The sequence below is a fragment of the Bos taurus genome, chromosome 6 (assembly GCF_002263795.3).
Source record: "Bos taurus isolate L1 Dominette 01449 registration number 42190680 breed Hereford chromosome 6, ARS-UCD2.0, whole genome shotgun sequence".
Classification (NCBI taxonomy): Eukaryota; Metazoa; Chordata; class Mammalia; order Artiodactyla; family Bovidae; genus Bos; species Bos taurus.
Window position 1 is genome coordinate 59,378,473 of NC_037333.1, and position 27,368 is coordinate 59,405,840.

Below are 27,368 nucleotides of genomic sequence, written 5' to 3' on the forward strand. Positions count from 1 at the left end.
TAGTCCATGGGGTTGTAAAGAGTTGGACACGACTGAGTGACTTCATTTGGCTTATCCAGCTCTATTCAGGATAGTGTTTAAATTAGGGCATTAAGCTATTGTGGCATGTTTTCTATTCTTTTTTTAAAAAAATTTATTGGAGTATAGTTGATTTACAATATTGTGTTAGTTTGATGTGTATAGCAGAGTGAATCAGTTATACATATACATATATACATGTATACATATACATCCCCTCTTTTTTAGAGGGGCTATATCCCATTCTTTTCTCATATAAGCCATTATAGAGTATGGAGTAGAGTGTTCCCCTGTGCTATACAGTATGTTCTTATTAATTTGTGGCATGTTTTTTTAAAACTTTGGATTTCAAGGACTTTATTTCTAGTTCTGTTTGAATGGATATTTATAACATATGAGTGAAAAGGCTGTTCTGTAAGAGATGCACAGAAATGTCTGTTTAACCTAAGAGGCAGGACTTACATTGAGCCAACTAAGTCATTGTACGGCCTCCCACAGAACCAAAGAGCTCTTATCCTATTGTTCACAACGGAGTCAAAACTCTCATGAGTTCTATTTAGGGCCCAGATGGGCCAGTGACATCATCAGCAGTTGAGTCTACAAGGTAATACTTAAGCTCTCATTTCTGGAGTCAGACCAACAAGGATCCAAATGCTGGCTCTTTTACCCACACCAGCCGTGAGACCTCAGGCAGTCATGTAAACTTTCTGACCTTTAGTTACTTCATTTGTAAAATGGGAGGTAAAATAACTGCCTCATAAAGTTGTTGTAAGGATTTAATGAGACACTGCATTTAAAGTCTTTGGTGCAGGGTAAACACTTGTACCACGTTATTTAATTTAGAGTATTGATATGATCTTGGGCAAGTCATTTATCCTCTTTAAGCCTCAATTTCTTCCTTGATAAAATGGAGATAATGCTCACCATTGTGCTTTTAGGTTCCACCATAAAGTCTGGCACAGTAGATGCTCAAAAACATTTCTTAATAAACAAATGGTTGAATGAGGGGGAGGAGAGAAAGAAGAATGTCATCTGTAACTATCTTACAGATTCTCATGAGGTTTAGGTGACATGTGGCTGAAGAAAGTCTTCTGTGGACAGTGAATGCTATTCAAAAATAAGCTACAATTATGAGGAGTGTTTTAGGGTAAAGGAAGTTCCTTAACTAGAGTGACTTTCTAGAATTTTATTCAGTTCCTCTCATACCTAGGACACTGCTCTTAGCCTTGTTCAGTGAATTCTCCAGGAGTCTAATTATTTGGTCCCTGTTGTTGTTCAGTCACTAAGTCATGTCCCACTCTTTGCGATCCCGTGAACTGTAGCATGCCAGGCTTCCCTGTCCTTCAGTCTTCCAGAGTTTGCTCAAACTCACGTCCATTGAGTCAGTGATGCCATCCAACCATCTCATCCTCTGTCACCCTCTTTTCCTCCTGCCCTCAATCTTTCCCAGAATCAGGATCTTTTCCAATGAGTCAGCTCTTTGCATCAGGTGACCAAAGTATTGGAGCTTCAGCTTCAGCATCAGTCCTTTCAATGAATATTCAGGGTTGATTTCCTTTTGGATTAACTGCTTTGATCTCCTTGCTTACCAAGGGACTCTCAGGAGTCTTCTTCAACACCCCAGTTCTTTGGTGCTCTGCCTTCTTTATGATTCAACTCTCATATCCATACATCATTACTGGAAAAATCATAGCGTTGACTATTCAGATCTTTGTTGGCAAAGTGATGTCTTTGCTTTTTAATATGCTGTCTAGGTTTGTCATAGATTTTCTTCCAAGGAGCAAGTGTCTTTTAATTTTGTGGCTGCAGTCACTGTCTAGAGTGATTGGAGCCTAAGAATATAAAATCTGCCACTTCTACTTTTCCCCATCTACTTGCCATGAAGTGATGGGACTGAATGCCATCTTAGTTTTTTTGAATGTTGAGTTTTAAGCCAGTTTTTTCAATCTCCTCTTTTACCCTCAAGAGGCTCTTTAGTTCCTCTTCATTTTCTGCCATTAGAGTGGTATCAGTACTTATATGTACTCTGCATATAAGTTAAATAAACAGGGTGACAATATATAGCCTTGTCTTACTCATTTCCCAATTTTGAATCAGTCCATTCTTCCATGTAAGGTTCTAAGTGTTCCTTCTTAAACCACATGTAGGTTTCTCAGGAGACAGGTAAGATGGTTTGGTATTTCCATCCTTTTAAGAATTTTCCATATTTGTTGTGACCCACACAGTCAAATGGAGAAGGCAATGGCACCCTACTCCAGTACTCTTGCCTGGAAAATCCCATGGATGGAGGAGCCTGGGAGGCTGCAGTCCATGGGGTCACTAAGAGTCGGACACGACTGAGCGACTTCACTTTCACTTTTCACTCTCCACTCTCATGCATTGGAGAAGGAAATGGCAACCCACTCCGGTGTTCTTGCCTGGAGAATCCCAGGGACAATGGAGCCTGGTGGGCTGCTGTCTCTGGGGTCGCACAGAGTCGGACACGACTGAATCGACTTAGCAGCAGCAACATAGTCAAAGTCTTTTGAGTAGTCAGTGAAGAAGAAGTAGACATTTTCTGGAATTCCCTTGATTTCTCTATAATCCAACAAATGTTGACAGTTTGACCTCTGGTTCCTCTGCCTTTTCTAAACCCAGCTTGTATACCTGGAAGTTTTCAGATGGCATACTGCTGAAGTCTAGCTTGAAGGATTTTGAGCATTATCTTACTAGTATGTGAAATGCGTGCAATCGTCCAGTAGTTGAACGTTCTTTGGCACCTTTGGCCCCTAGCAACTCAGAATTCGTAGCCCAAGCTCCCTAGATTGGGCTGCTTTCGTGGTGACATGCCTGCCACCATGTCATGAGAGGGCGGAGAACCTCTTAACCCTTGAAGTTAATATCTTTATTTAACTGGATAAGGCCTTACTTACATTCCAAAATTAGAACTTTGTTCTTCAGTTTATTGAACAAGGGATCTGTCCTTGGTGAAAATGCATTATTCACCTCAGTGTGAATTAGTTCATTACTTCCCTTACTGAGAGGGAAGTTTGATAATGGGAATGTCCATGGGCAAGAGATTTGGAAGCCCCCAGGGGAAAATGGACTTGGGAAGGTAATCCTTCAGGGCCTGGAAACTCCAGGTTTTGTACTCCATGTTCTGCCATATGGGCTGATTTTTCATCTCTTTTTTCCAATGACCTTCATGGTCAAGTGACTGTGAGGAGACCAGTATAACTTCTAAAAGAAACCAATGACTTTAGGTCCTCACAAAATGAGTAAATTATAATTATACTTCCCCACCCCATCCCCAGGTCAGAGTTAGACAATCCATGTTCAAATTCCAACTCTTTTAGTTACCAGCTATGAGGTCTTGTGGGGTTGGGCTTTCAAGGTTGCTTAGTGGTAAAGAACTTGCCTGCCAATGCAGGAGCTGCTGGAGATGTGGGTTCAGTCCCTGGGTTGGGAAGATGCCCTGGAGTAGGAAATGGCAACCCACTGGAGTAACCAGTTTTATTGCCAGGATTAACTCATGGACAGAGGAGCCTGGTGCGCTACAGTCCATGGGATCATAAAGAGTTGGACACAACTGAACAACTGAGCACTCACGCATGCAATCTTGAAGTTATCGAACCTCTCTTTGCATCCTTGGTATTTATCTGTAAAATGGGGTAATACTAGTAGCTATCTCAAGTATGGAAAAGTAACCCATGCAAAACTAATCTATATTGTGAGAAGTCAAAGTGGTGACTTCTCTATGAGGAGGGAGTGTGACTGGAAAGGGCCATAGGGAAGCTTCTGGCATGCTGGTCATATTTTTCATCTGGATGCTAGTTACATGGATGTGCTCAATTTGTGAGAACTCATCATGCTGTATATGATATTTGCATAATTCTGCATCTGTATTATTTTTTAATAAAGTTTTTTAAAATCCATGTAAACTACTTGACATATCATAAGTTACTATCAGCCATTACTTGATCTCCTGCTCAGTGATCACTGTCTAAGCTTTAACATTATTCCCAAACACAAGGAAGGGCTTCCCCAGTGGCTCAGCGGTGAAAGTGTTAGTCACTCAGTTGTGTCCAACTCTTTGTGACCTCATGGACTGTAGTCGCCAGCTCTTCGGTCCATCAGATTCTCCAGGCAAGAATACTGGAGTGGGTTGCCATTTCCTTCTCCAGGGGATCTTCCAGACCCTGGGATTGAACCTGGGTCTCCTGCATTGCAGGCAGTTTCTTTACCATCTGAGCGACTAGGGAAGTCCCCACGGGTAAAGAATCTGCCCACAATGCAGGGGACACAGGTAACGGGGGTCCAATCCCTGGGTCTGGAAGATCCCCTGGAATAGGAAATGGAAACCCACTCCAGTATTCTTGCCTGGAGAATTCCATGGACATCGGAGCCTGGAAGGCTACTCCACATGGTCACAAAGAGTTGGACTCAACTGAAGTGACTGAACAGGCATGCACACAAACACAAGGAAATTGACAAATAAGAAAAAGAAGTACAGAGGGCAGGCCTTGACTGGGCACTCAATGGTTTAATTAGATATTTGTACTTAGGAGTTGGGAAATTATGCAAAATAGGTTATTTTTGCTATTACCTCATGCTCAGAATGCTTCCTTCTATAGATGTTAGAGCACATTTAGAAATAGTTACACTTCCAGAATTTCTCCTCTTATGAGAGCATCTTATTTGGAAAGAGGAGAGAAGGTGCCTTTTGGGAAGCTGAGTTTGCATATCATTTTGTGTGATTAAGAAAATGTCAAATGGACATATTTGAATTGGGGTGGGTGTGAAGCCAGTGAAGCTGATAGAAATACCGTTCTCTGGTGCCACCACTTCTTAGAATACAAATTCTGAAAAAGGAGAGGAAGAGTCCCAGCAGAGGGAACTGGCAAGGCCCAATGCTGTCATGACACCATGAGCTCAAAATGTCTTGACCCAGCGCCCCCAGCAAGGTCATCTCAGAAACTACTGGGCTTCAGCAACTTGTCTCAGCTGCCTCAGAATGACTAAGGCCTATTTAAGCCTCATGGTTGGTTAATCATTAATGAAGATTTTTGACAAACAAAGTAGAACAAGCCAAGAAAGAAGGGTGGCTAAAAATTAGCTTAGAAAAGGTCATATTTCTTGCAAATGAAAGGTTTGGTGGTGTTTTTGATTGTGAGTATAATTGTGTGGAATGGAGTCACAAGGATATATAACCCTGCTGAGGAAGCCAGTGTGTCTTTAGGAGATTTTACTTAGGACTTTTCTCCATCCTCACATTGATCTGCAGGACAATGGGCCTCCATCACCTTTCCCAAGAAGGCTGCATTCCTGTAGGGCTTCCCAAGAGAGTGGGGAGTTTGGCCAATCCTTGCAGCTGCATGTGACTCCAGACAGGAAGGATGGAAGGTCCCAGAGGGTGGAACCTGCCTCTAAAGAAAGAAGGGGTGAGAACTCTGAGAGCCTCGGCTAGCCCTACAAAATCTCATGGAAAAAATCAGCGTTGGTGGGCATCACCTGGTGCTAGGAAGGCCGAAGAGAGGCAGTTAGCCACTAGGGGGAGCGCTCAGATGCATCATGCTATTGATCGCTAGACAATCCTTCAGCCCTTCAGTTTAGATAAGGCAGTGCCACCATTTTCTAAAAGAAACTCAAAGTCCTAAATTGGAATGATTTAGGGTTCTTCCTACTTCCTTGTTATCCGGGCCAAATCTCTTCCTTCCAGAATTTACACGGGCCTATCAACCACGTTTAGCGTTGGTGGGGACAAAGGTTGTCCCCACACCCTTTCTCCTCTCTTTTGAGGCTGCCACACTAACGTTGTTCAGGTACTCGCTTTTTCTTCTGGGCCTGGGCATTTCCTGTTTCCTCTTCTTCCTGCTCATCTGCCCTCCCTCCTCCCCCTCAACTCATCCTGTTGTTCTTTGCTTAGATGCCACTTCCTCTCCAAAGTCTTCTTAACCCCTTGCCCAGGCCAGGGTGGGTGCCCCCTCCCATTTCATAGCCTTTTCATCACTGTCTTATCATGCCTGGGAGCTTCTGGAGGGCAGAGGGGGGCTGGTTTTGTTGATAACCGCCTCTCCAGTGCATCTTCCAGTTCTGGTAGAGAGCTGGCACTCGACAAGCGTTTACTGAATAAATAAGTGAACAAAAGCATAGGAAGGTGTAAAATGGAAAGGCTTAATGCAGTTAAGACAGTGGAATGCATTCACACTACAGTTTATAAAGAGGAAGAGAAAGGAAGTAACTTTCTTGTCTATGATGTACCCAGCTTATTTAAAAATTTATTTATCCAGGCTTTTTAAAGATTCATTAACCTATCTGATTTTCACAGTAACCTTATGAGGGTATCATCTCTTTTACCAATTAAGAAACTGGTGCTCAGAGAGGCAAGGTGTCTTTTCCAAGGTCACACGGCTGGTAAATAGCAAAGCTGGGGGTTCACACCCTAGGCATCCAGACTGCAAGCCCAGCCTGTTTCACCAGGCCACAGCGCTTGCCAAGGGTTTGGGCGATCACTGAGGGACACCAGGCACCTAGACAGGGAAGACTAATGGGGGGAAGGAGAAGGAAGGCCATGTCTAATCTGATAGCCTAGAACTTGGAACTGAAGCAAAACATGTCTCCTGAGTCTCATTCTGTGTTTAAGCCTAATCATGCCCTTGCCCTTGAATGGTCAGAGAGGAGGAGCGTGTCAAGGAAGTGGCAGGACAAGGATAAAATGAGTACATCTGTGTTATCCTACCACTAATTTATTTTTTAAAGTTGAAGATGCTTTTTTTTTTTCTTTAGGGTCGTTGTGTCAAATGTGATTTTTTTCAAAACAGCCATGCCGAAATGTCACATTTCATGTTTTATTATTTTTTTTAAACTCAACTCTTCCCAGAACACTTTATAATAAAGATAACATGTAATATACTATATACATCTCTTTAAAATAGTCAAGTACCCTAATGCCCTTAAAACAGGGTCTGGTAAGCCAGTAAGGTCAATTATAGTTGACAAAATCCACTCAGCATGGGGCATGCCATGTCACAGCACCCAGTACAACGTTGGGACTGTTCACAGGTTATCCTTCATTAGGAAAGAAAAATTAGAACTTTTGTGTTCTAGTTGTTTTTACTTCCACCTAAATAAGTGCTTATGCATGTTGTCTTGACAGATATTTTTGGAATTTAAAAATTGGGGATCTAGTCTAGTTTAGAATCAGAAGGGTATAGTTGACTTTACAGTAGTTTTTTAGTCCCATCCATAATCCTTGACACAGCATCGTAAGTCGAATTCCTTCCATCTACCAGAGAATTTTAGCAGCTCACCTAGTGCTATGTCTTCCAAGCTGAACGTAGGCATTTCAGCCATTCTACCTTCAGTTCCTATCCTGAGGAAAGAGGCTGCATGTGAAAACACATTAAAAGTCAACAGAAAAGAAACTACTTTTGGAGAAAAGCTTTTCTTTTTGTAGGCTGTGAAGCAGGCTGTTGGTACTACTAAATCTATTTTCAGGGTCAGTGTGCTGAGACTTGGAGTCTGAATTTCTGCCCTGGTTCCTACGAGCTGTGGGACCCTGGCCAGTCACATATCTGTTCTGCCTACTTCACTAAGTGCTTGTGAGGTCCCGAGGTGATGGAAACCAAACAGCCTTAGAGCCTAATGAATCACACAATCACAGCATTTATCCCCACCCAACACACTGTTTACGAGCTTATTGGGTCTGTGTTCTCCCACTTTAAGGTAAGCTCTATGTGTACAAAGTTTTGTTGGTTTTGTTCATGCTGTACTCACCACAGCACCTAGAACAAAGCAGGGCATTTAGTAGAGGTGGAAGAAATATTCCGTAAGATTAATTCTTTTAATTCATTTTCTGACAAGAGCAATCAAACTCTGATTCTGCAACTTAAAGGGCATCTGTGCTCATCTCCTAGAACTAGATGGTATCAGCAAATCTCGTTGATCTCTCATTTTGGGAAGTTCTCTGGCCTTTCCTGTCTGTAAGAAAGACTTTATCCTTTTAAGAGGAAGCAGGAAGTTAGAATTCCAAGAACTGTGGGTTGGGAAGGCCCATAACCCAGGCTACTCAAGACTAACTAGGTAAAATTCTTAATCAATGGCAAAGCTGCGTGGGGCAGTTTTTAGAGGTAATTCCACTGACAAGCTACCACTTTCCCTTGAATTGTTAATTGGCTTTGCTGATGGATCCCACCTGAAGTTAGTGATGATGTATAGAGAAAAAGGCAGTGTCTTGCTAATCTTGCTGCACGCTGTCAAAAAAGGTGAAACGGAAGACTGTGGTTTCCAGTGCGGTGACCAACATACAGGTCACACCAGTACTTTCATGAGACCATCGAACAACTCAATGTCACATCAACTGAGTCCATGTATATATCTAAGTGTAAAACCCTTGGGATCATAAACAAACTTCAGCACTGAGAACAGTGACAGGCTTTGCCACATCCTACTCTGATCCAGATGCTAAGTAGTAGTTGAACGCTCAACTTTCTACCACCTGGACCCAAGGCTGAAAACACTGATAATTCACAATTTTTACTATGTACCTCAACTTCATTAATAATTCCAAATCAAAGATATGATTTTCTCCAGCCAGAAACAGTCAATTCCTTCTATGCTATAGGGTTTTTTTTCTAATTTTGTTAGGGGAAAAAAAAAAGTGTATAAAGAAAACACAATTTAAAATAAGGTACTGAAATTGCTTTAAGAAAGTTTTATTTACTGCATACATCCTAAGAATGTATTGTAAATGAAGCAAGATCTAAATAAACTTAAAAGCTTTTCAAATACAAAGCACTAAAGATAACAACTAAACTGCCAGCATGTTTGAAAACAGAGAACTCGAAAGCTTTTTTTTTTTTTAAACATTTTTATACTTTGTTCTTAACCCTAAAAAAAAGTTCACATTTCAAGTTACAAACTTACCTCAGTAGTGTATATATGTGAAATGGTTTTGAAACAACAGGAACAGGCAGACCATAGGTAGGTGGGAGGCTCACTGATACTTAACTGGCTATGTCACCAACATTTATTTTTAAGGTAGTTTGGTAGTTGCCATGTTAAGACACCATTTTTTTCCTTTTTTTTTTTTTTTCCATTTTTGCAAATAACTTACAGGCACATGTAAAATACAGTAAGATCCCTGGGTCAGTCTCATCCAGTGAACCTCTGTGCTAATTAACCCTTCACTGGAAGGAGAGTAAGAGAGCACTTCTTTCATACAAAGTCAAGGGATGGGGGCTGAACGCGAACTGCATTTGGTTGGATTACTCATTACGACGGATTTGAGTTTGGATGCAGCTCGCTGGGTGCATCATCAGAAAACATTGCACAATTACTTTCTGTCATTTAACAATGATGGAAAGGAAGGCTAGGAATGTTTAAAGGCCTTTGCAGGCACTCAATAATCTTATAGAATAGTTAAATAAATATTGCTTATATATAAAAAATTCATCCCACCCTAAGATGAGGGAAAAGAGAGCATCTGGGAATCTCTTAATTTAAAATGTAAAACAGAACTAAAACATCTGCTAAGGGCATGATCCTATTATCAATCCACAATAAGAATTCAGCCATCAGCAAAATTCAGTGAGTGGAAACATTTGATGGAATCTCTAATATGACATAAAAACACAACTATGTCCTTGCCATCTATTGCACACCTCACTTCCTTGTTAGAACCTTAAAAAAAAAATTCCAAGTTGATGTATTTCATAACGTAGATGACAATCTTAACATTTTACTGTATTTTACATTCACTCTGCTAAACAAAAGCCTTTAAACAGGCACAAAACACTGCAACAATACATTTACTTCCTAATAAAACAAAACTGTTTAATAACATTGAAATAAAATGGTTTTGTTTTGCATTCAACTATATACCATGAATTTCTGCAACATAAAACAACTAAAAATGAGCATTAGGAGATATTTACAAACTATCTTTTACTCCTACAGGTCTCTCCTCCTCCTCCTGGCTGTGCACGCCCCAATTCAGTTCACTTGCCACATGCACAGCAACAACGGAGGGAGGCCCTGTTCAATAAACATATTTCCAACACCCCTGACAACCACAGACGTTGTGCATGAAACATGATAAGGCAACTAGAAGCATAACCGTCTGCTAACAAGAGCCTTTGGGGTCTTGTCTATAATAACATTCTCTGTCTGTACAAACTTAGACTTCAAAACAAATATAATAAAAGCATTAAGAAAGGAGTGAAGGTTTCATATTGGACAATTAAATAGCTATGCAAAGATGCCTTATGCAAACTATTAAAATCTTGTGCTTACACATACTCTGCTATTGAAAATAGCTCCCCAACCAAACCACAACCCTCCCTAAACAAAAACCCATACAAAACAAAAAACCCTAACAAAAAGAAGTATAAAAGCCATCAATGTTCTCTGTCAGAGTAATTAATTTGTCCTTGACTTGCCAAATATGAAGGTGGGTCTGGGGAAGGTTGGGGGCGGGCGAGGGTGAGTGGAGGGTAGTGGTGGGCGGCGGAGGGGACACATCTAAGAGCAAAGGCTCGTGGACAATGAGTAGGGGCCCAGGACGAGGGCAGCAGGTGACAGCGCCTTCCAGTGTTTGGACTCAGAAGTGTGACAAGTCTTTTCAACATTGGCCTTAAGGAGAGGTCGAGCGTTTAAAGAACAGAACCATCATGAATAACACGTGGTTAACACCCGTCAACCCTTAATTCCAGCAGAATAGAGGTTTCACTCATTTTATAATTGCACTTTCCAGTATAACTTTTAAAATAATGTTTTCTGTAGTATTTTTAAAGCACTATTGTTTGTATCTTTAAATATTGAATATATTTTTCAAAATAGTTCCCTAGCTGCTCAAGTGTGCTTTTTTAATATATACTTGATATATTATTGAAGGTACTACAAAATAGAAATCTCTGGAGTGCAGAAGTTAAGAAAATAACCTTCATAACTGAAAATATATCCTTAAAAATACAAAAACAAAAACCTCTATACAAATGTACTACCACATACAAATTTTTAAGAGATGGTGTTTAAGGCACAAACCATTGCAAGTCTCTTAGAAATGTATGAACACAGGTCTGCTAAATTGAAAACAGTCTTAAAAAACTAGTGAAAACTTCATGTAATATAAAATATTCCAGTATGGTATTTGATAACATTCTTTGCGTTCAGGTTTCGTGTGTGCTAACCGAACACGGTCTTTCTTCATAAATAGTAAAGTGTTCCTTCAGTGGCGGCGGCGGGTCTCAGTAGGTCTGGTACACGTCGTGGATGGGCACCTGGATAGCAGCGGCGGGGAAGGCCTGAGGTATGTAGCCTGCGTATCCGCCGTACATGGCAGCGGCGGCCGCTGCATTCTTCTGTAGTGTGGCGATCGTGGCTGTGGCTGGAGCAGCAAATGGCACATAACTGGCTCCGTAGATCCCGGCAGTGGGAATTCTCTGAACATTTGGAGCCACCGTGTACACTGGAGTTATTGGGCGACCCTGAGGGGAGAGAGAGCATCCTTATTGATCACCTGTAGGTATCTAACCAGATAGGCGGAGACACCACCTTAATGGCAGAAAGCAAAGAGGAACTGAAGAGTCTCTTGATGAAGGTAAAACAGGAGTGAAAAAACTGGCTTAAAACTCAACATTCAGAAAACTAAGATCATGGCATCTGGTCCTATCACTTCATGGCAAATAGGTGGAGAAACAATGCAAACAGTGAGAGACTTTATTTTCTTGGGCTCCAAAATCACTGCAGATGGTGACTGCAGCCAAGAAGTTAAAAGACGCTTGTTCCTTGGAAGAAAAGCTATGGCAAACCTAGACAGCATATTAAAAAGTAGAGACATCACTTGGCCAACAAAGGTCTGTATAGTCACAGCTTTGGTTTTTCCAGTAGTCATGTATGGATGTGAGTGCTAGACTATAAAGAAGGCTGAGCATCGAAGAATTGATGCTTTCAAACTGTGGTGCTGGAGAAAACTCTTTAGAGTTCCTTGGATAACAAGATCAAACCAGCCAATCCTAAAGGAAATCAGCCTTGAATAGTCACTGGAAGGACTGATGCTGAAGTGGAAGCTCCAACACTTATGGCCTCCCTGATGTGAAGAGCCAACTCACTGGAAAAGACCCTGATGCTGGGAAAGATTGAGGGCAGGAGGAGACGGGGCAACAGAGGATGAGATAGTTGGATGGCATCATTGACTCAATGGATATGAGTTTTAGCAAATTCAGGGAGATGGTAAAGGATAGGGAAGCCTGGTGTGCTGCAGCCCATGGGGTTACAAAGAGTTGGACATTATTGAGCGACAGAACAACAACAACCTATCCATTCATTCAACAACCCCATTCATTCATTCAACTCCCAGGGGTGAGGGAATGACAGAGAAACAAAAGTTTCCATTCTCAGGGCAGATGGATAGACAAGCAATAATCGTAAGGGACTGAGATAGGAGCCATTGAAGTGGAGTTGCATCCTCAAGGTACATTCAAATTCAACTGGTGACCATGACAGAACTGGAGTGTTTAGGGAAAGTTCAAATACTCTGGAATCTTCTGCCCACCATTCTACTCAATCAGCCTATGTACCAGAGCGAGCTAGAGATGGGAGTTGAGGTCTACCCTTTACTCAGTTGATCTCACTGTAATTATGAATAAGTATTTTCCCTAAAATACATGCCAGCTGCCTCAACTCATACCTAACTGAAGGAACATGGTGTATCAAGAATGGAGAGAAGCACAGTATATGACTTTATGGAACAAAGTACACAGCTCTCCCAAGGGCCAGCATCTTAAGCTGTGACCTAAAAAGACTGTGATCATACAGGATCTTCAACAAATGCATTTGCTTCAGCCATCGCCAACCTAAGATATGATACCACTAAATATACAGTTGCTGTGGAAGCTTAGAGAAGAAGTCAACTAACTTGAGGAGCAAGAGGAAGTGTCTCTGAAGTGGAAAATTTTGAGCTGGGTTTTGAAGGATAAGTGGGGCTTCCCTGGTGGCCCAGATGGTAAAGAATCTGCCTGCAATGCCAGAGACCTGGGTTCAATCCCTGGGTCAGTCAGATCCCTTGGAGAACAGAATGGCTACCCAACCCAGAGTTCTTGCCTGGAGAATTCTGTGGATAGAGGAGCCTTGTGGGCTATAGTCTGTGGGGTCACAAAGAGTTGGACAGGACTGAGCAGCTAACACTTTCACTTTCACTTGGATAAGGTGGGATTTCCACATGAGGAGGAAGTGGGGAAAGAGGCGCTATCTGAAGCTGCCTTACTGTAGATGCCACGCTGGCTCTGAAAGTCCAGATGGTTCCTTCCCTCCACTTGAGAGTGAAATATACTACATTTTCAGAACAAGTAGACAAGGAAGACTGTGGTTCAGTATTTTCCAAAATGTTTGCTACGGAGTTCATTCTGTGGACTGCTTAAGGGAAAAGGAGATTTTTGGTAAAACAAAACATACATTTATTTAACAAAACATCTTGTGTACCTTATGTTTCATAGAATGCCCTATGGTACAAATAGTTCAGGATATGCAAAAGGGAGAAGTAGATTTAAAGAAATTATTTCTTCCTGGGTTTTATAAAGGAATTACTTATCATTCCTTTACAAAAATCTCCAAATTAGAGTCACAAAATTATGTTCAAAGAACTTCAGAATTGAAGAGTCATTTTTTTCAACTGTAATCCAAATAATATCCAAATGATAACAATAACAGAGATTACAGTCTGCTAGGCACTATTATGGAGAAGGCAATGGCACCCCACTCCAGTACTCTTGCCTGGGAAATCCCATGGACAGAGGGGCCTGGTAGGCTGCAGTCCATGGGGTCGCTAGGAGTCGGACACGACTGAGCAACTTCACTTTCACTTTTCACTTTCACGCATTTGAGAAGGAAATGGCAACCCACTCCAGTGTTCTTGCCTGGAGAATCCCAGGGACGCGGGAGCCTGGTGGGCTGCCGTCTCTGGGGTCGCACAGAGTTGGACACAACGGAAGCGACTTAGCAGCAGCAGCAGCAGGCACTATTCTAAGTGCCTTATTAAGTGACACTATTGAAACATCATCACAACCACCAATGAAGCTGGTGGATTGATTATACGGAGAAGCTTAGATGTTTTAAATGACTTGCACAAGGTGACACAGCTTTTAAACAATGGGATGTGTGAGTCTGGCACCTGTGCATTTAGCCTTGCATTATCCTGCCTGCTACAATGCAGCCACAATGAACGTTAGTAACACTTTACAACCAAGGAGAGAAACTTTGGAACTGGGAAGACTGTGGTTCATAGCAGGACACAAGCTATCTTCTCCAAATCTGTGGACATCTCTTTAGTGACAAATGCACAAAGGAAAGGATCACCAGGAAGGTGACATCAGAGAGAAACCACTCCATGTACAACAGTGCAGCCCAACACCTGAGCTCAGGGCAGTGTGATGAGGTTGAGTTGAGTGTGGGGAGCTGGGGAGGAGGAGAGAAAAAGGCCTCAATTTCCCCTCCTCTCAAAAAAGGATGGTTCTTGCTCTACCTATACCACTGACTTGCTGTGAAGATTGAGACATTTTGAGAAATAAACGTGAAAAAAGGACTGTCTACACATGCAAGCTTCTTTTTCTAATTGCCTGCAAAGGCTATATGAAATTTTGGATTTAAATGGCTACAAAGGAACATCTCTGAGCTCCTGCAAAACAGAGGAGGAAGATCGAAGGTGTTCCCCAGGAAGGTCACTGGGAACTGATGTGTGGTTTCACTCTGAACAGTGTTCTTTTTACCAATCCGTGGAGCTTAAAATGCTCCTTCCTCTGCTGCAGTTTGGCAGAGAACACAGAGGAGGTGGAGGACGGAACGTACCAGAGAACCCAGGTCAAAGAACTCAAGGCAGGACAGACAGTACTCAGCTTTGAGGGACAGCAGCGGGGCCACATACTCAAAGAAGCCATTCCCACATTACAGAGGAAGTGGCTCCAGGCATTCTGCAGAATATACTGGAGGAGGGAACAACTGCCATAGGACTCTACTGATGATGACAGCACACTGAACAAATCCCAAGCCACAAGACCCCGACGCCAGCATCCGTACAGACTGATATAAGACAGAAACAGCCTGCAATCCAGAATGTAATCATGAAGCCTGAAATTTGGGCCCAGCCACAGCTGTGACCACTCAGCGAAGACCAAAGTTCACAAGTTTCCTAGTAAAGAGGAATTAGAATTAGCAGAATTCCACTAGGTAATGCTTGTAGGTTACTGTATGTATTTATAGTCAGGACACAGTAATAACTACCTTGTGAGTCATTTCCAACCCAAGACTACTGCTGGGGTTCACAGGCCTAGCTGTTTCAGCATTACTGAGGAGGTGGGACAAAATATGGATTCTAGAACCCCAGCCCAGTTCTGCTGAACTGGAGTCTTCTGGGGTTTAAATCTAAGAATCTCTGTTTTATAAACATGTCTCCTCGATAATTCTTATCCAGTTAGATACAAGACATCCCTGGCCTGAGTTTTTATGCTTATGGATTGATGAGGTGTTTGATATTCACTGCTTCACAAAGGATAGCTTCAACAAGATTATTTTTCTGTCTAGGAAAATGATATATGGTATAGATATTCCCTGTGTGCTACATATTGCAGAAACAAAGAAATATATATAAGATGTGGCTCTTGGTCTGGAAATACTTTAATTGGGGAGACAGAACATAGAACTTGACTGGTAGTCAAGCAGCCAATATGGAGATATACAGGACAGATGGTTTCCAAGGTGAGGTAGATGGAAAAGGTTCTAGAGAAAAAAACCAGATAGATGAGAACACTATGAGTAAAGGTGGGGAAGGAGGATGGAATGGTAAAACTGGATTGGGAGGAGAAATGGGAATAGCTGGATATGGTTGGGAGAGTTTTGTAAAGTTTCGTAAATCTTTACAGACATTTCTGTCTCTCTACAGGCACTCACATATATATATGCATATGTATATACCTATGGATATACTCATAGAGAGGGATGGAGGGGAAGAAGAGGGGCAGAACTTTAAAAAACCTTTACTGAACTATAATCTGGAATGCAAAACTACAATCTGGCATGAACCCTGGGACTCCGTGTGTCACCTCTGTAACAATAAGTACATGAGTTAAAAATTATCCTATGTCATTAAAAAAAAAATAGGATGTATAACAACACTGTGAGAAATTCCATATGTCATTTTTGCATATTGCTTCCTATCTTTAATACACTGGCAACTTGAGGATAGTACAATTCTTATCTAACATTTTCCTGTCCTGTCATGATTTATCTTACAAAAATATTTCTGTCACTCAGACCCATAGTTCTAGCAGAAAGCCAGGCACAGTGTCAGTGCTCCTGCAGAGTATTAAGTGAATCTGTGATACATGAGACCTCACACAAACACCGCAGCAAGAAGCCTACCTGGAAAGGCGGTGGCGTGGACACGGCAGGGATGACGGCAGCGGCGGCTGCGGCGGCCGCAGCAGCACTGGCTGGGTCGGGCTGCACAGCGATGGGGCTGATCATGTGCTCCATTGTGTGGATTTTACCATCTTCAATCATTTTAGGGGCCGGAGCTGCCTGAAACATGGAATATTGGGCGCCGATGGCAGGGATGGCCACTGCAAAAGAAGGAAAAGGGAAACACAGGTCAGTCACTTCCAGGCACTGAGGGAAGCGCCATCACTTCCTCAATACTTTTAAAAACAAGTTTAGCAGCCAGGGGCTCTGCCTGCAAACGAATGCTCTCTCACTACAGGTGCTACCCAAGAGGAAGAGAGGGGAGGTGGAGGTACCCTATATCCCGCTGGACTTTCAAAAGGAACCATGTGGGCAATGGGTGGGATCTCCCCACGGATCCTCAGGGTACGCAAGCCTACAGTTAAGTTTTGCCCACATTTTCTACTGCTGCTAACAGAATTTAGAACAGAATAGCGTTTAGACTCGTATTCTTGAGGTCCTACAAAGCAAGAAAGGGCCTTGCAATTTTGAGAAAACAGGATCAGAATAAGAAGTGAGAGCAGAGGGTTGAGGCCCAAGAGTGTGAGAAGAGCCTGCCAGTTCCTTATTACCTATCTTACTCAGTACCTGCCCCACTGCCCTTTTTCACTTTCACCACGTTTTAAAGAGCAGGTGCTATTGAGAGTTTCATTCTGAGAACTCAGAGGTCAGTGTATATCCTCCCCGACCTGCCAATGCAAAGACATGTTTCTGTGAATAAAGTTCAAAAGACTCATTTCAACCAGAGGATCAGACAGATCACAGTTTTCGAATGTCAATGTATGCTGCTGCTAAGTTGCTTCAGTCATGTCTGGCTCTTTGCGACCCTATGGACTGTACAGCCCGCCAGGCTCCTCTGTCCATGGGATTCTCCAGGCAAGAATACTGGAGTGGGTTGCCATGCCCTTCTCCAATGTATGATAAGGAGAGGTAAAAAGACCAAAAAAAAAAAAAAAAAATAGCCCTGATTTGGGGGAGTTTGTGTGTGTGCTGCATGTTTTGAGGATGGTAAGAATACTGAAATGCATACAACAAAGTATACTTTCACTTATTTTTATTTTCCAACTGTAGGTAATTTCTTCGAATAAAAGCTGATTTGATATAAGTTAAAGAGAAATGCTTGCATGCTGTGTGCTCAGTCGCTTCATTTGTGTCTAACTTTTTGTGACTCTATGGACTGTAACCCACCCAGCTTCTCTGTCCATGAGATTCTCCGGGCAAGAATACTGGAGTGGGTTGCCCTCCTTCAGGGAATCTTCCCGACTCAGGGATCAAATCCACGTCTCCTGCTTTGCAGGTAGATCCTTTACCAATGAACCACTGGGGAAGCCCAAAGAGAAATGACTGTAGGCTAAACAATGATACAGTCATTCAATAAAATATATCTAAAATCTAAACCAGATCTTTTACCTGCCTTTCTATCTATATGATCTTGTGCCTAGATACTTCACTATTGCCTGGTGTTCCTCCTAAAATACAGAGTTCTAATTTTCTGAATGAATCAGAAATAGAGGTCAAGGGGACAGGGTCTAGAAAGGGCTATAAGTTTGAGCTACATCTGAGTTGTACTAAGCAACTCTGGATTGTTCTGGCTACCAGCCACAGGAATTTCTACCCTACGCCTCAGAACACAATTACATGCTTAAAGATCTTTGAGTTCTTTTCTCTGGGCTTCCCTGGTGGCTCAGCTGGTAAAGAATTTGCCTGCAATGCAGGAAACCTGGGTTGGGAAGAGTCCCTGGAGAAGGGAAAGGTTACTCACTTCAGTATTCTGGCCTGGAGAATTCCATGGACAGTCCATGGGTTTTCAAAGAGTTGGACATGACTGAGCGACTTTTCTTTTCTGTAGTTAAATCTTAAACTACTGCCAATGGGAATACCTTTCCCAACAAGTAGAAGTGCCAACTCCTGTATCCAGGCTCTGCTTTATGGAATTAGAGAGAAACAGGATCAGTTTTATATTGCTTGACGCATCAATGACATTTCCAAGGAAATCCAGTCTAAGGAGTCACTTAACTGCAGAAGTGGCAGAATTTTTTTCACAGGCATTAAAAAAAAAAAAAAAATCACTGGATTACTTCAAAAGGAAGCTCTACTGAGAAAAGGCCTTGTAAGCCCCTATGTGGCCAATGCCAACCTACACTCCCTATACACAGCTCCCTTGAAACCGTTTTAGCCAGGGTAAGGAGTACAGTCCTCAGCCAACACGAAGTCAGAGGAGCTGAGCTTCGAAGTGCGGATGCTCTCAAAGAGCTCTTCAACCTACCCTCCATGAGACTGGGAGAAGGTCTGGAGGAGTATCATGATGGAATTTCCCATGTGTTTGGGTGCTTGTGTGGTGTGCGCACATAAGGAGTTTGTGCCGTGCTCACACTGTGCAGTTCAATAAAGCTCCCTGCAGCTTAGGATTAGAAAGAAGACCTGTCTCAGATGACTGACGAGCATTAACAATGTTGGAAAACTGGTTTGTGGGGCCTGGAGGGTGGAAGCAAAGTTCAAGGTCCTTGGCTTCAACTACTTGAGTGCCCCTACCCTCAAGCTACTGATCCAGCAAGAGGCGGAAATGAGAGCTGGGAATTAGCTGCAGAAAGTTTCTCTGCTGCCTTACTCCCAGGTGTTCTGGTTGGTTAAGACCACGACAAGGCACAGCAGCGTTATTTGCTCCTGAAGGGGAATTTCCCAACAACTCTCACAACTGGCAAAGAGTTGCACCTTCTGGCTTCTGATGACTGGGGTCAAAATAGGCTTGAGTAAGGAACAGAAAGCTGTTAGCTGGTAGAAGATATAGAAGAGCCTCACATTTTTCTACCCCCGCACCCCTCGCCCCAACCTCCCTAATTGAGAACCTACCTAATTGAGAAAAAGTCTAACAACTGGTGACAGCCATTTGGGAAACCCACTATAAGAAAGTTTGACTTGAACATGGTCAAAATTAGACCATCCCCCAAGTTCTAGATAAGAAGGCCCAGGAGGCCACAATCCTTGCCTAATCTCCGCCTGCCTTTGAGAAGAGGAACCCATGTACAGATGAAAGTGCCGAGGAAGTCACTTCAAAGAGAGAGAGTTGGGGTTCAGGCTGAATAAATGCATTCTCACTCTGGTTTATACTGACCTGTACCAGGCTTAATGGCAACTGGATTGACGGCAGAGATTTCCAAATTCGGTACAAGTTCATATCCTTTTTCTTGCTGTTTTCCTTTTCCTTCATGATATCGGCTATATATACCACGGCCAGCAGAATATCCCCCAAGGTAGGAACCCCTGGGGCCCGGGGCTCTGTTGCCAGCTGCACCTCGACCCCGGCCTCTTATGCTGCCTGCTTATAATAACAACACAAAAAATGATGAGCTACCAACAGCAACAGTACAAGAGGTGGATCTTAACCCAAGGTTCTTGGCACTTCGGTATCTGTCCTGGCTCTAAGCTGCAGGTGGCTACACCTCTGCTCTTTAGTGAGCTCGGAAGATGCTTCAGACTTTCTGGCTCCAGCCTAGATGCATCCTAAGATGTCTGCTTAGTACACAAGATGAACTTGAAGGGTGAGTTCCTAGGATTGTAACTGCCACTCCAATAAATAAAAATTTTCTAAGACGGTCACAAAACTAGATGTAGAAGGGGAACTGCTAGTTCATCTTCCTCATTTTAGGCGTGAGAAAACAGGCTTCGGGAGCTTTAAGGGGCTGACTAAAGTCACAGAGCCAGTTAATCAGATGGCAGGACCCAGAACCCAAGTATTTTGTTTTCCAGTGTAATGCCTGCTTTCAGTACAGGCTAGTCAGTGACTAAGAACAACAAAACAACACAAACAAACCCAACAATACTGTGCCCCCTACTCCCCAACATTCTAAAGGTTTAATTTCACAAGCAGGCTTTAACCTAAGAACCTTGCCGTCTAGCCCCACGTTGGATAAAGGCCCTGGGAAAACGCAAGAAAACGCAAGAGCTTGCATGCTTCACATGATGGGTAATGTTACCTCACGCTGTATATATGAACCATCTACATTTTCTCGATGCTGTAGAAGTGACTGACTGCCCCAACGAGGGTGAGTAGGAAGGGTCGCCGTCCACCAGCTCAGTAAATGACAGCCACCACCTCCCAAATGGCATCCATCTGGCAGATGCGTCTCCCCGACTCCCACCCACGCAGGCGAGGAACCCCCACTAACCTTTCACGAAGTAGTCCCTGTTGGGCCCGATGAGCGCGTTGTAGGGGTAGCCATAGTAGGCTAGCGTGTAGGGGTCACAGGAATACACGTAGCTGGGCTGCTGCACCACTGCTGCCTCGGCTGCGCCGCCACCCTTGGCTGCCTTCTGGTAGCGGGAGTACTGCTCCTTGTCCACGGGCTTGGCCAGCGTCACCTCGAGGCACGAGCCCTCCAGCTCGGTGCCGTTGAGGTTGTTCATGGCGTGCACGGCGTCCTCGCGGCTGGCGAAGTGCACGAAGGCGTAGTCGCGGATCTTCTTGACGCGCTCCACGCAGCCCGGGTTGAACTGGCCGAAGCTCTTCTTGATGGTGTCCTCGGTGGTCTCGATCATGAGGTTCCGCACGTAGAGGATCTTCACGGTCTCCATCACATCCTCGTCCACGTCGATCTCGGGCTCGGCCCAGTCCACAGCGATCTGGTGGCCCCACAGCTGGATGCGGCCGGGCATGAGCTTGCGGCGCGCCATGGCGGCGGCGCGGTGGCTCTCGTACTCCACGAAGGCGAAGCCGCGATTCTTCATCTTGTCGGCCGCGCTGGCGTAGACGATCACGTCGAGCACGCCCTCTGTGACCTTGGCGATCTCCTCCAGGATCTCCTCGCGCTTCTTCATCTTGGGGATGCCCCCGATGAAGAGGCGGCAGTTGTCGACGCTGCAGCACACGCCCAGCAGGCGTCCGGGGCGGATCTCATAGTTGTTGAGCTCGCGCACGGCGCGCTTGGCCTCGTTCTTGTGGCAGTACATGACGAAGGCGTAGCCGCGGTTCTTGCCATCGAAGTCCATCATGAGGCGCAGCTCGTAGATGCGGCCCACCGTCTCGAACACTGGCACCAGCTCGTCCTCGTACACATCGCGGGGGATCTTGCCCACGAAGACCTCGCAGCCGCGCTGCGGGTGTGGGCCCTCCCAGCCGGGCGGCGGGCCACCGTACTTGCGCTGCCCATTCTCCTGCACCATGCTGTAGCCCGTGCGCTCCATCAGCGCCAGCAGCGCCGCCTCATTGGGCGCGCCCGCCACGCCCTCGGGCACCTTGGCAGAGGACCCTGTGGCGGAGTCGCTGCTCATGGCTGCGGTGGAATCCTCTGCGGTCATAATGTCAAAGGCATCCACGGCCGGTGGAGACCTGGGGAAGGCAGGAGAGAGAGGATGAGCCTAGAATCTACACCAAGTTGAGCCACAACTTAACTACAATTTTTTTCCTTCTTTTTCTCCTCTTTTTTTTTTCTTAAAGCCATCCAAGACTCACGCTTAATTATTGGGTGGTTAAATGAGAAATAAGATGGGGACTTCTCTGGATGAGCGGCAGCTCTAAAATAGTCTAAATTAGGCAAGTTGTTTTGCAGGAAAAACCAGAAGTGACTCAGGAAAAAAAAAATCAGAAGGAGCAGGTACTTCCGCCTAATCAGTACCCCCAACAGCTTTGAAGCATAGAGAACCTGCTGTCACTGTGGGTGCAAATCTCACGTTCCTGAGGCAGTTGGCAACATCTTTTGCTTAATTCCTGCACTGTCAACTCAGATTGATTTCCTTTTAGTTATAGTATTTTACCCCCTTTATTTCTTTGGCAGACAAAGTCTGCTTTCTTTGCTTTCTTTTTAAAGACGCTTTTTCATTTAGGAATGGAAAGAGGGCAGTGTATTTATATTGTTAAGGAAAAAACTGAGGAGGTGTTGTAGAAGATACAGAACTGTGTGCTGAAGCTTTTTACAGGGAAGAAATGGAATATCCACAATAACGAAGGACTTGCGCGAAGAACTGTGCGAAGAGCTGGTAAGTCTGACTTTTACACTGTCATTCCTTGTCAGCAATTATGAACCATTCATGGATTTGGAATCAGTGCACAAAGAGCTAGATTAGGTTCAGGCTGGGGATTTTTGAAAACAACTATCTGGTAAACTGCAGGATAGTTTTCAGAGAACTGTCACATCCATTATCTTATTTGATCTTAATCTCCTTTCATGGTAAGTGACAGTATCATTAGTCCCAATTTGTCTGTGGGGAAATAGGTTGAATAAATTACTCATTTCACACAGTAGGTATCCACTCCTATCGGGACTTGATTTCAAGCCATCTTGTGTTCTTTTTTCTAAACCAGTGCTGGGCAATAAGAACTCTCTGTGATGATGAAAAAGCTGTCAGTAGCCACAAGTGGCTACTGAATACTTGCAATGGGACAATTGCAGAGTTTTTCATTTTTTTCTAAAATTAAATACCCACATAAGTGCAAGTCCAAACCATGCGACCTTCACTCCTTCAGAGCAAGGCCCTTAGAAATGATTTAAAATTAGACAGTGAGATTATCACTAGGCACTTCTTATTGTGCCTTTGTGAAGAATAGCTCTGTTTAGCTTTTTTTTAAAAATGAAGTTTATTTCATTTTTTTGGACTATGAAAGTATTCAAGTAAATTTTATGGAAATTAAGAAAAAGTAGGAAAAGAAGTTATTCCTAATTCTCCTACCCAGTGATAGCCACATAAACTTTTCCATCTTTCTTTTGATAGTTTCTTTGCGGGGAATGGGAGAGGTGGAGCTAGGCTTCCAACAAATTTACATCTGCTGCTTTACTTCATTTTATAAGCATTCTTCCACATTCTTAAAACTGTAAAAATATGATTTATAATTGGAATATGGTTTCATCATTCAACTAAATTTTTTTTTCATTGTTTAAAATTTACTACTGGGAATTCTACACAAGGATATTAAGGGAAATTTCAAGGTTAATTAAGGTACATTTGCTCATCTAAAGAAAAAAAAAAGGAATGATAGGGACACAACAGAATGTATGTTTTTGCCTGTTGGCCAACCAGTACTACTTTGGTTCATCTGCTGAAACATCAAGCAGCAATACAGGTTCACGGGTTAGTGAGTGGCCACTGGACTGATGTTGAAGCTGAAACTCCAATGCTTTGGCCACCTGATGCAAAGAGCTGACTCATTTGAAAAGACCCTGATGCTGGGAAAGATTGAGGGCAGGAGGAGAAGGGGACGACAGAGGATGAGATGGTTGGATGGCATCACTGACTCACTGGAGATGAGTTTGAGTGAACTCCGGGAGTTGGTGATGGACAGGGAGGCCTGGCATGCTGCGGTTCATGGGGTCGCAAAGAGTTGGACACGACTGAGAGACTGAACTGAACTGAACTGAACTGGAACCAGAGTGCATGACTATGTGTGAACCCTAGCTTGAACACTTCCTAGTTGTATGACCTGAAGCAAGGATATCCAGCTCCTTCATGCCTCAGTTTCCCTGTCTATAAAATGGGAACGATGATAACAGTATTAACTTTGTTAAGTTTACAAAAGTGAGTTAATACATACAAGCATTTTGAACTGTGCTTGGGAAGTTGTAAATGCTCAAGAAATGTCAGTTATTACAGTTCATCCAAACTTCTGGGTAAAACTTCAGACCAATTTAGTTTTAGAGTAATTTTGACACTTTCTCAGTTCTTTAAAAACATCTGTTTGATATGGCTGCTATTCTTATTTTTAATTTTCTTTGCTCTTCAGTTGCTTGAAAGCTGTTTTGGCAACATATCCAATTATTATGAAGCCTTTTTTTCTGGTTTAAATTTGAAAATAATATAGTTCCTGGAGTTTTGTGTTGAAGCAGAAATTTCAGTATCAGATTTGAACATGAAGATCTTTCCCTCCTTCCAAAAGGAAGATAAGGATATATTCTTAAGAAGATAAGAAGATTCTGTGTACAAACACATATGCATTTATAATCTGTGACCTGGGAAGGAAATGCCAGGTGTATATATATATATAAACATGTATGAGGGAATTCAAGATCTTAACATGGTTTAACTACATAAAACAGTGACTAAAGTCCAAAGGAATAGTCCTTCTATCTCTTCTGAGAGATGTAGAATTGACTTTTTCTTAATACTTTGATAATTGTACTTTGAAACTACTCTTTAACTCTCACAAAAAGCTGTATAATGCCAGGCTAAGGGAGTCATTTTCAATTCCAGCCCTATTAATTTCACCAGAAAATCTGTTGCTTTCAGTAAGTAGTTATAGCTTATTCTCTTGCACCTGCAAGCCAAGAAAAGCCTTTTTTCCTGAGCTTTCATCATCTGGGATAAATGAATCATGTTACTGGTCCCCCTTCCCTTTTTACTTTGACCCCTAGGAGGTTTGGAACTGAATTTGTCACTTTAGTTTTTAATTGTGTAAGACATTACAGTACACTCTTAGGTTCATCTGATCTTGGCTATAGTTTCATTTTTTTAGTCTCCTATATTCCCAATGCCATGAATTTAGCTATGTATATTATTCATCTTACTGTTTTCATGTCCTTGGAAGCCATCTCATATAATTCTGGAGTTAGGAGAGGAATAAATGCATATACCCATGAAAAAAATATATATAATTTGCATGAAATATAAATTAGTGTAGTATTTAAATGAACTATTTTTATACTACAGATACATAAAGGCAACTGAGAACAACAATAAGATACCACTCTGCACCCATTAGCATGCTATTGTGTGTGTGTGTGTGTGTGTGCACCCACCTGTGAGTGCTCAGTCATATCTGACTCTTTGTGACCCCACTGACTGTAGCCTGCCAGGCTCCTCTGTCCATGGGATTCTCCAGGCAAGAATACTGGAGTGGGTTTCCATTTCTTCCTCCAAGGTACGTTCCTGGCCCAGGTATTGAACCTGGGTCTCCTGCACTGCAGATTCTTCACCACTGAGCCACTTGGGAAGTCCTAGCATGCTATTATAACCAACCAAACATACAAACTAATGAAGTAAAATAAGTGTTGACAAGAATGTAGAAAAACTGCCATCTTTGCTCATTGCTGGTGGGAATGTAAAATGGTGCAGCTACTGTGGAGAACTGTATAGTGGTTCCTCAAGAACATAACAGTTATCATATGATCCACCAATTCCACTACTGGTTATATACTCAAAAGAACTGAAAATTGGGACTCAACACAGATATTTGCACACCATTGGTCATAACAGTATTATTCACAGTAGCCAAAAGGTAGAAACAACCCCGAAGTCCACTACACATGAATGGGCAAACACAATGTGGCATGCGTACTCAATGGAGTATTATTCAGCCTTAAAGAAGAGGAAATTCTCACACATGCTGCAGCATGGATGAACCATGAAGATACCCTAAGTGAAATACGCCAGGTACAAAAGGACAAATATTGTATGTTTCCACTTTCATGAAGTACCTAAAGAGTCAAATTCATAGAAAGCAGAATAGTGGTTGCCAAGAACTGTGACGAGGGAGAATGGGGAACTATGGTTTATGGCGTTCCAGTGAGAGATGATAAGAAAGTTCTGGAGAGGGGTGGTGGTGATGGTTGCACATCAGTGTAATGTACTTAATGCCACTGAACTGTACATGTAAAAACAGTTAAAATGGTTCTTTATTATGTAAAGGTTAACACACAGAGTGAAAAGGATAAAAATAAGATTCTGTAAAGTTAGGATTTCATTAGAGGCCATTACAAATGGTATATTGCATTAGTTTAACACATTCAAGAAAGTCTTATGGTCTGCAAACTCCATTCTTCTTATCTTTATGTCTAAGATGCCATAGTTAAATAAATTACCATGCTGTTTAATGAGTTTTCAAGGCCAAAGGCTTAGATATGTAAAAGATATATGGCTTATTTAATGTCTTGAAAGCAGGGGAGCTATATAACATTTAGCTATATGACCCTTCTTTCAGAGATGAAACAGAAACTTTATTACAACTAGACATGCTTTAGACCAGGGCTTGGCAAATTACACCATGGTCCAAATATAGCCTGCCATTTGTTTTTTTAAATAAAGTTTTATTGGAACAGTCATCCTCTTTAAAAAAAAAAAAAGAAAGAAAGATGGCTCTTTTTCCATTTCAGTGGCAGACTTGACTAGTTCAGAGATTGCATGGGTCACAAAGGCTGAAATATTTACTCTCTGGCCAGGTATAGAAGAAGTTTGCCAAGCTTCGTTCATGGAGAACATCAATGAGACTAAATAACAAAGATTCTTCTTGCTAAGGTATTACAGTCACTTTTCCCTGTTTCCTATGCTGAGCAATTACTTAATTTCAGGACCAGTTTTAAAGAGTCTTCTCAAACTGCTTGCCTCCCCACCCCCTGCAATTCTAAGCTGTCTTCCATTTAACTACACAGTCAAATTTATGAGACCAGAAGAAGAGACATCTGCTGAAGAATGCTGGCTCAGCTCCTAACACTTATATGTAAACAAAATTTCTTAAGATTTTAAATTCATTCATTCTGTACATATTAATTGAGCACCTGCTGCTGCTGCTGCTAAGTCGCTTCAGTCGTGTCCGACTCTGTGCAACCCCATAGATGGCAGTCCACTGGGCTCCCCCATCCCTGGGATTCTCCAGGCAAGAACACTGGAGTGGGTTGCCATTTCCTTCTCCAATGCATGAAAGTGAAAAGTGAAAGTGAAGTCGCTCAGTCATGTCTGACTCTTAGCGACCCCAAGGACCGCAGCCTACGCAGGCTCCTCCGTCCATGGGATTCTCCAGGCAAGAGTACTGGAGAGGGTTGCCATTGCCTTCTCCAAATTGAGCACCTACTATGTGCCAAATACCAGTGGACCTCGTCCTCCTGGAGCTTACCTTGAACCCTGACAGTGTGTCTTAAGAGTCTGTACCACAGCTGCCCTGAGTGACTCCTACCATTGAACTG

General features: G+C 42.8%; 1 protein-coding gene across 19 annotated transcripts in view; it reads right to left on the bottom strand.

Annotated features, from left to right (window-relative positions):
- Window positions 1-8,682: 8,682 nt before the first annotated feature.
- Window positions 8,683-27,368, bottom strand: part of RBM47 (RNA binding motif protein 47) — a 276,361-nt gene continuing 257,675 nt past the window's right edge. For 16 of the 19 annotated variants that reach the window (XM_024993385.2, XM_005207883.5, XM_059887618.1 and 13 more), the window contains 4 exons: window positions 20,652-21,811; window positions 19,598-19,804; window positions 16,408-16,607; window positions 8,696-11,483 (listed from right to left, as the gene is read on the bottom strand). In XM_024993385.2, the coding sequence (XP_024849153.1) occupies window positions 11,244-11,483; window positions 16,408-16,607; window positions 19,598-19,804; window positions 20,652-21,780 (1,776 nt within the window). In that variant the 5' untranslated portion in view covers window positions 21,781-21,811 and the 3' untranslated portion in view covers window positions 8,696-11,243. Of the gene's footprint in view, window positions 11,484-16,407; window positions 16,608-19,597; window positions 19,805-20,651; window positions 21,812-27,368 lie in introns of all 19 variants that reach the window. The other 3 variants (NM_001206034.1, XM_059887633.1, XM_059887634.1) reach the window with 3 other exon arrangements.